The sequence below is a fragment of the Brachypodium distachyon genome, chromosome 3 (assembly GCF_000005505.3).
Source record: "Brachypodium distachyon strain Bd21 chromosome 3, Brachypodium_distachyon_v3.0, whole genome shotgun sequence".
NCBI classification, from domain to species: domain Eukaryota; kingdom Viridiplantae; phylum Streptophyta; class Magnoliopsida; order Poales; family Poaceae; genus Brachypodium; species Brachypodium distachyon.
In genome coordinates this window covers 19,851,554-19,860,806 of record NC_016133.3, presented here as the reverse complement: position 1 = coordinate 19,860,806, position 9,253 = coordinate 19,851,554, and the positions used below count along the sequence as shown (strand labels likewise).

The 9,253-nt window shown below is 43.1% G+C and overlaps 1 protein-coding gene across 4 annotated transcripts; it reads right to left on the bottom strand.

The window, feature by feature from the left end:
• Positions 1-4,394: 4,394 nt before the first annotated feature.
• On the bottom strand, positions 4,395-8,087 carry LOC100833899. Of its 4 annotated transcripts, none has more exons than XR_002965444.1 (4): positions 7,456-8,087; positions 5,376-7,377; positions 4,797-4,928; positions 4,395-4,709 (listed from the first exon to the last, which is right to left on the bottom strand). XR_002965444.1 is itself a non-coding variant. In XM_014901123.2 (4 exons), the coding sequence occupies exons 1-3, from the start codon at positions 7,847-7,849 to the stop codon at positions 5,672-5,674; spliced, it is 537 nt and encodes a 178-aa protein (XP_014756609.1). In that variant the 5' UTR covers positions 7,850-8,080; the 3' UTR covers positions 4,395-4,709; positions 5,376-5,671. The 4 variants fall into 4 exon arrangements, 1 of the variants encoding a protein (XP_014756609.1); XR_731450.3 differs by lacking the exon at positions 4,797-4,928 and having other exon boundaries at positions 5,376-5,711; positions 6,019-7,377; positions 7,456-8,084; XR_002965445.1 differs by lacking the exon at positions 4,797-4,928 and having other exon boundaries at positions 5,376-6,081; positions 7,275-7,377; positions 7,456-8,080.
• Between the last annotated feature and the right edge of the window lie 1,166 nt (positions 8,088-9,253).

The following is a 9,253-nucleotide window of genomic DNA, read 5'->3' as shown; positions in this document are numbered from 1 at the left end:
CACGAAGAATCCACGAGGATCCGAGAAGAACAGAGATGACACCGCCAACGAATCTCTTTATTGCAACGATGTCGATCGATTACAAAAGATGCAACCATACATCCACGAACTCTCCAAGAATTGATCTAGATCCAAAGCTCTGAGTTTCCTCACGTCCTTGCTGAAACCCTAACTAGAACGCCCTCTATTTATAAGGGAAAATTCGTGACTCTAAACCAAGTCCGAATCCAACACGAACTTTTCTGTCCCGGTCGTTATTCTGCCCGTGGGGCCCACATACAACCTCGGATTGAGACGACTCCAAAAGCAAAGTTGTTCTTCTCGACGACGTGCACAACTTTCATGTGGACCAACTTTCCATCTGACGCCATCTTGATGACGCTACTGTTTAATCTTTAAACAGCTCTCATCCAGCCACAGCTGGACCTACATATCTTCACATCGATGCCACTCCATGCCATCAACTCTTCTTGTGATGTCCTCAAAACTTGACCATCACGTATCGAATATCTCCAATACCGTACATATCCGGTATAAACAACGTACGACAAACGGGTGCCCTCCCGGATCATCGTAGCCTTCATTTTCATTGTTCCTTCGCACAAACATCCCGCATGACCTTGATCCTCGACCTCAGCTTCTCCCAAGCTTCGTCCCTCGATCCCGTCATCGACCACTTTCTTCTAGCTCTGACAACACCTGAAAGCGAACACACAAATAACCAGTACGAGCACAAGTCCACGACTTGACTCAGGGTAAGTTTCACACAACTCACGCCATGTTTTCACATAAGAAACTAATGGATCAACACACCGCTAGCAAAGCACTAAGTCCAAACAAGATACATCTCATCACATAAGTATCCATATTACCCAAAGTATCCACATCAATATTTCATCTAAAACACTTGCCAATGTTACACATCACCTATGATTTCACAAATACATTTTAAACCGACTCTCATGTTTGCACAAAAACTATGTTATATGTTTTCTGGTATAAATAGATCACCAATGGTATCATCACCATCCATTTTGTTGTTCATATATCTGACGATGCAACATACTAGAAGCTTATCTACCGACCCTATACTCGTTTTTCGTAACAGATATACTCTTTGTTTTTGCATGCTAAGCAAAAGGTATATAAATGCTTTGTCCAGAAATTAACATACGCTTGTTATGGTTATCTACAGATCAGGCCATGATTAACGTGCTTCTTGAGTGGATGCGTGTTCTAGATGCTACGAAAATCATGGTTCTTTTGAAGTGTGAATAGGTGATATAGATGCTACCAAAATTATGGTTAATATCAAAACAACAGCTCAAATGTGTCTCTGTTGGACGACACAGAAATTATGAGATCAAACAAGTTGTGTAATTCTTATGTAGCATTATTGAGCGCGTATGATTTGTATGTGCTGGTTTTCGTACGATTTCTATATATATATATATATATATATATATATATATATATATATATATATATATATATATATATATATATATATATATATATATCCTAAGAGGAACCTATCCTAAGAGTTCCTATTTACCTTAAACAGGAACTATTCCCAACTACCACCTCCTACCACCGACACGGGCGAGCGAGCGGCGGCGGAGGCCTACGCGAGGGAGCCCGCGGCACCCTCCTCCCGACGCGTCCCCCGGCTCCCACCTTCTTCCACCGGCACGAGCGAGCGAGCGACGGCGGAGGCCGACGCGAGGTAGTCCGCGGCGGCCGCCCGCGGCGCCTCCTCCCGACGCGCCCCCCCGGCTCCCACCTTCTTCCACCAGCGCGGGCGAGCGAGCGACGGCGGAGGCCGACGCGAGGTAGTCTGCGGCGGCCGCCCGCGGCGCCTCCTCCCGACGCGCCCCCCGGCTCCCACCTTCTTCCACCGGCGCGGGCGAGCGAGCGACGGCGGAGGCCGACACGAGGTAGTCCGCGGCGGCCGCCCGCGGCACCTCCTCCCGACGCGCCCCCCGGCTCCCACCTTCTTCCCCCAGCGCGGGCGAGCGAGCGGCGGCGGAGGACGACGCGAGAGAGCCTGCAACGGAACCGGCGAGCTACCTCTCGTCACGGGCGACCGGACCTTCTTCTCCGGCGAGGGTGAGCGAGTGGCGGCGGAGGCAATCGGTAGTTCTATGATATATTTTGAACCGCTTGTCGGAATGATGCAAATTATATGGCGTTGGAAAGCTATGAACCAGGCGCAACTTTTTTGTTTACAAAGTTTTTGCTAGTTCTTAACGGTTTAAGAGCAGTTTGCAAATCACCGTCCACCGATTACGACCAAACAAAAAACAGCGGACGGTATTTCTAGATATATTTTGAAGCACTTGTCGGAATGATGCAAATGATACGGTGTTGGAAATCTATAAACTAGGCACAACTTTTTTGTGTATAAAGTTTTTACTAATTGCTTACGGTTTAAGAGCAAATTTCGAATTACCGTCCGCTGTTCGAAACTGTTGGGAAGTTCACAGGGTATAAACGAGGAAGATATAAGCCGCGGAGGTTTAGAGACCGCCAGGAAGTTCACAGTCTATAAAACGGAAGTTCACTCGTGTATCGATGGAAGTTCAGAACGTTCACGCCTGTAGACCTCTTTGTTCTCTAACGCGGGCAAAAGTTACAGTCGGCGGAGCTTCGGAGACTGTCAGAAAGTTCACAGTTTATAAAACGGAAGTTCACTCGTGTGGTCGATGGAAGTTCAGAACGTTCACGCCCGTAGACCACAGTTATAGGTGTGGTACGCTGAGAAGTTCACATGTGCTTTTAGGAAAGTTCACGTATGCAGATTGAGAAGTTCAGTAGCTAATTTTCATGAGAGTTTACTTGTACAGAAGTTCAGATGCCCTTTCATGTGAGTTTGCTTGTACAGACTGAGAAGTTCACTAGCTAGTTTTCATGGGAGTTCACTTGTTTAGACTGAGAAGTCCAGATGCCCTTTCATGGAAGTTTTGTTTGTTTAGACTAAGAAGTTCACTAGTTAGTTTCATGTGAGGTTGCAAGTTTTATTTGGGAAGTTCACTAGTTGGCATGCTGCAAAACAGAGGTGTGGTAGCCTTATTAATATGGATTGGCAAAACTTCCTCGCCAAAAATCTTGTACCAAGGAACTTAAAGGTCTATAAAATAAAAAGTTCACTCTTGTATATAGGGAAGTTCAGTACATTGATGCCTAGACACCTCCTTCTTCTCCGGCGCGGGCAAAATATTACAGCCAACGGAGGTTCAGAGACCATCATGAATTCCCAGTCTATAAAATGGAAGTTCACTCGTGTATCGATGGAAGTTCGGAACATGCACGCCGTGTTGCCGCATAGGATGTACTGATTTTTTCTTCGCGTTTCTCAAACTTTTTCGAATTTGCGCAAACGATATACCGTTGGAAAGCTATTGAAAATCCGCAGCTTTTTCGTATGTAATGTTTTTCCAAATTCCTCACAGTTTAAAAACAATTTCAAAAATACCGAAAATCGGATCAATCTATAAAGGACGGACGGTATTTTTACAATTGTTTTTCAATCGCGGGAATGATGCAACTAATACGGCGTTGGAAAGGTATGAATGAGGGGCAACTTTTTCGTATATAAAGTTTTTGCTAATTCGTTACGGTTTAAGAGCAGATTTCAAATTACCGTCCGCACGGACAACCCGTGTATTGCGTGCGCATGCAGAGTATGGCGCAGGGAGGGGAGGTTCACATCCGCAAGAAGGAAAGTTCGGTCGTGCAGCCGAGGAAGTTCAAATCGTTTCATGTTTAGTTAAATAAGAACCGGTTCCTGTTTAACTTGTAGGTATATATATGTATATATGTAGGGTCGCGCTATTTGACCTGAGGGTGCAGAATATTGCCCGAACCCCGCGCGCCTGACCCAGCCGCGTGCTTCCGCTCAGCCCCTCACAGATTTTCTGCATGCGACGTAAGAAAGTTACGTTGAGGCTACATGCATTGTTTTGAGCACTGAGCGCACGCCTCGGGCGGTTTCTCCGCATGCAACGTTAAGTTGGGAATACTGGCATCATAATTTGCAACCTGCGTCCGGCCACGTGCAGTTTTCGTTGCATGAGACATAAGTTACGTTCGGGCTTCTTGCAACATAATTTGCACCGAGTGGCCTGCTAAATTATTTTTTATGTGCTGTACAAATATTATGCATGTGGAAATTTGGGCCGGTGTCAGAAGTCGTAAGATTATGTTGCATGTTATACCTATTAATTCCTCTTTGTAGCTGAGCTGACTGCACGTCAATTCCTACATTGAACTAGAACTAGAATGAACTGACGAAAAAATGGCTAATTATATTAGTCAGTCAGCTAGTACCCCCTTTAATTACGGTGAACGATCGAGTGCTTCATAAGGAAAAGTAAAAGTTCTTGACAGCAACATAAAACAGGAAATATTCTTCACATAAGAAAGACCAAAATATACTTTTGGTACAAAGAAAGATGCCGGCAACACAAAAAAATTGTGGGAAAACCGGCACATACAAATATACGCCCTCAATAATGCCACATAAGAATTGCACAACTTGTTTGATTTCATAATTCCTGTGTCGTCCAACAGAGACACACTTGAACTGTCGTTTTGATATTAACCATAATTTTGGTAGCATCTATATCACCTATGGACTTCAAAGGAACCATGATTTTCGTAGCATCTAGAACACATCCACTCAAGAAACACGTTAATCATGTCGTGACCTGCAGATGACCATAACAACTTATATTAATTTCTGGACAGATGACCATAACAACTTATATTAATTTCTGGACAAAGCATTTATATACCTTTTGCTTAGCATGCTAAAACAAGGAGTATAAGCTCAAACAGTGGCATCAAAATTAAATACTTCCGCAGACAACAAAATCATGTAATATTGGTCGGTGTTTCAAGCTCAGAGAAGGAAATAAAGAACAAACCTGCAGTATACAAAAAAAACACTCTCACGGGCATTCCATCGAACAGGTGCAAGTCAAATTGATCGAACATGATATTTTCTCATGGCTGATAGAATTAACTACGCCATTTGTGATAGCGACAACAAATTTAATCGCAAGACATGGCAAAACACTGCTATATAACCCTTGGAGGTTTAATCAGCCAAGCAACCTGGCCTATGCAAAAATTATAGAGCTGAGCTATGTTCAACATTAAAAAAGATGCTATCATAGAGACTTTTTTACAAGCATATCTTGCAATTCAGTTTAAACTGGAAAAGCTTTTCTATCTCTCTGCTTAATGTAATTCTAATCTAGAGCTACAAGCTTACAAGATCTAGGCTAAAAGGCAAAATGAATGGACAAAATGAATGGAATTATAATGAGTTCTAAATTTTAAATGATGAACAAAAGAGCAAAATTGTATACCATCTGAGCCATTGGTGCTGCACTGTCACACCCATCCAGCTCGGTGAGAAGCTCCAGCAATGGTGGCTGGTGGCCGTTTTGGTCACGGTCAGCCTGGAAGACCCCATACACCATCCTCAGCCCCTTGACAGAGTGCCAATGCATGATTGTGGAGCTTCGATAAAGGCCATGCCAGGCCCAGGTTGACCTCGGTGAGCATGGCCTTGCCAGTGCTGACCAGGCCTTGCTTCAGAGAACATCTATAGTTGTTGGCGGCATGCAGCCTCAAGGACCTTAATTATGCTCATGGCACCTGCCTAAGCAGGCCTAATGAGCAGTGAGCAATATTCATTAATCCTGAAATCATTGCAGTGAACATGAATTAATTAAGGGAAACAGAGACGCTAAACAATAGAATGCAACTGACTATTCTTGTTGCAAAAACACCTGATTGAACCTACAATTTTGAATTCATAACAGACCAAAGAAGTAAATAAACTGAGCAAAATTTGGAACATAAGCATTCACCAAGTAGAAATAATCAAACTCCAAAGTAATAACGTGCCCTCCTGATCATGTTCTGCTAAGCCAATTTCGTACGGCGAATAGTACTGAATAAACTGAATTGATAGGAGCTTGCTGTACTCAGATAATTGGATCTTACATTATGGGGATTTAGCCTGATGTTACATTACATGAAGTATGCTGACCTTACTCGCCGGCAGGGCTGCAGTCAGAAAAATAATCTATACTGGGCAACAGATCAATGTATTTATGATATAGCTTTGCATGTTTAGAACTCCATAAACATGTTAAATTCATAAATCATCAATGATCATTTCCAGTACATAAATTTCACTTTCTATTAGAGAGTGTTGTTGACACTTGCACAGTTCCACAACAGCAAAAAACGAAGTTCAATTTCAATATATTAATAAGGCCAATTACCTGTTTCTACACTAGCAACTGGGTTATCTTAGGAAGGTTCAAGTGAAGTGATCAACTTATCATAACCATTTAAAGTGCAGGTTAGCTGGCACAAGGATGTACTGGAATGCCCATAACAAATGGTAGTGTTTGAAACTACATATATTCATTAAAAACAACAAAGCAATTCATGTCAAGAGTAAATTTCAGTGGCACATGATAGAAAATACCGAATATGGTGAGCAGCCTATAAGGACTTAGTAATAGAACAAAAACTGCAGTCACTAAAAAAGGCAAAAGATCACGCAATGCAATGAACTCAAGATTAGTTTATGCCATAAATAAAAGATCATATGCACTGTATCATAAATACAGGAGCAGCAGATTTTAATTTGACAGGCAGATACGTCTATAACTCACTAGTATTGTTCTAAACTTGTATCATAAATGTGTCCTCGGGTCAGAAACATCAGCTTATTCCCAAATTTACCATCTTGCAGAAATATGGAGCAAACAAAATTAAAATAAAGAGGATAACAAGAACAACAAGTTGTCCTTAACAATGCTTCCACGGCATAGAATTCTGATTCACAATGTAACAAAGTAAGCAAGAAAACTAAAATGCTTGCTGGTGGCTCAAAAAGGAAATGTCAACTACAGCATCTGAAATTTTTGTTTGAGATAACAAAACCCAGGCCTCTTCAACCATACAAATTGCCGATTTGGTTTCATTCCTTTGGTATCAGTACACTAGAAGAAATCAGTTCAGCAATCCCAGTATCAAATACTTCTCGTTGTCATTGTAGAAACAATCAAGAATAAACTGACAAATAACTAAATTTCAAGTGACATATGACAATGCTTTGGCACATGAAACAGAACAGTTCAGGCACAAATCCTTGCAAAATTGGGTAGCACCAGTGGAGCAAATTTCATTTCAGATAGTTATTCTTGTGACGGACAGCACAAATGGTGGAGCCTAATTTTCCTAACCTTGCCGAAGCGAGACGTGCTCGCTCCTGAGCGACGAAGAGAACCTGCTCGTCAGTGAGAAGGCAGGATTGGGCAGGAAAATTGAGCGGGGGAAAGGAATGGCCTGAAAAGCATGAAAAAAATGACAAGTTTATCACGTTGCAAAAGCACTAAGCTAATCTACTACTACCACATTACGGACCATGTCGATCAAGGACGCTGATTGATTCCATGATTTCGCGAGTTGCCTGCATGAAGCTGAAACATGTCGCCGTGTTGGAGGGCTGGTCCGACGCGTTCGTGTCGCCGACCGCTGCATCGTCGCCGTGTCCACACACCTCTGTGCCGTCGGCCGTCTGCTCCATGCGGTGGTCGTGTGCTTCCGTCCCGCTGGCCACCACGCCCAAGACGTGGCCCCGCGCTACCATGCCATAAGCCACCTGCTCGATGTCATCGCAGCATGATTCCGTCCCGCCGGCCGCCGCGCCATGTCCCCACAGTACCGCATCGGGCGCTCGATTCTGACCGTGTTTGAGGCTCCAGACGCCCGGCGACCGCCGTGGCCGACCGCGTCCGAGGCACCGGCCGCCGCCCATCCGCCGCCGCCGCCTTGGGTCGAGCCGGACCGCCTCGTAGCTAGCCGCCGGTACGCGTGTGCTGTCACGCGCCTCAATTCGGCTGCAGTCGGTCGCCGCCGGCCGCACCGATTCTACCCCAACCGCACGCACACACGATTTGGGGGAGGTGGGAGGGTAGGTGGGGTCTGGGAAAGGTGAGGTTAGCTCGACAAGAGGAACGGCGGTCGTGAAAGAACAAGAAAAAGTTACGTCTAGATTCAGGAAAATTATGTCTTGTCGGATGTAATCCGGCTGGGTATATAATAGAGTTTCTATATTATATACATAGAGAGAAAGAGAAATGAAACGTGCAGTGATTTCGTATGAAAGTGTAATACTCGCTATTGAGGACGTATAATCACTTCTACTTGAAATATCATACTTTAGTGACACTTGTACTTGGAATATCACACTTTAGTAGAAGAAGACTCAAAGCTTTATTCACTATCACAATTTTGATACAAATAACTAGTTACCGGCTACCCTACTAATAACCTAACTCTAACTCACTCATGTTAGATCACTCATCGTACTCGTGTAATGTACCCTTTAGTTATGATACCCCTTGTGAGGTGAGGGAGCACCCCATATTAATACTTGTACAACATCATTGCATGTATGACAAGTGTTATCATCTAAATATCCATACAATAAATATATTATATAGAATACTCCTTTACAAATATATATTCTCTAGAAATAATACATGTATGAAAGAAGTATAAACTCGTGTTAGATGACGCAATTGTTGCACAGGATTTTTTTTAAGGGAAAGACCGTAGGTAAAACCCCTAAAATATAATTGTGAGCATCCGGACTTAAACTCTAGTGGGTGGAGTCATGCCTCCCCCCCCCACCCACCCACACACACACACACACACCCCAACACTGTTTTTCATTGTTACCCAGGAATTGTTGGCTATTTCGGATTAATTCTAAAACAAGTAATAAATACATTTTTGTTAGATGTGCATTTGTTCGAGTCTTTTAGATTTGTTTGTGTCTCTGTATAAAATGAATTTGACAATTTGGTTAGCAACCTAATTTTCAACTAATCTTAACTATGAATCATGGGAGGCAACACAGCGATGGCGGGTCAAAAGCTATGCATTTGGACAAGGTCTGACAAGGGCGCGTAGGAGCGATGATGACGAGGAATCAAATGTCGCCTACTTCGGCTTGAATCTACGGATTGATGATAGTAAATACATGGATGTACATGTATGCTGTGAAGCACACTTATGGTTGACTTTTTTTTTAATCCATGATGCATCTATGAATCTGTAATAGGCCTTAATTCATCTATTATTTACAAGGTTTTCATCTGCTAGTATGATCTAGTGCGATACATGATTTTCAAATGTCAACTTCCTTCCAAAATAA

What these genes read in the sequence shown, in the direction of transcription:
- LOC100833899 (XM_014901123.2), bottom strand. Translation starts at nt 7,849, where the DNA reads ATGGGCGGCGGCCGGTGCCTCGGACGCGGTCGGCCACGGCGGTCGCCG. An exon ending in CAGCGTCCTTGATCGACATG is followed by an intron (nt 7,378 to 7,455) that starts GTCCGTAATGTG and finishes CATGCTTTTCAG; the next exon opens with GCCATTCCTTTCCCCCGCTC. An exon ending in GCACGTCTCGCTTCGGCAAG is followed by an intron (nt 5,712 to 7,274) that starts GTTAGGAAAATT and finishes CAATGATTTCAG; the next exon opens with GATTAATGAATATTGCTCAC.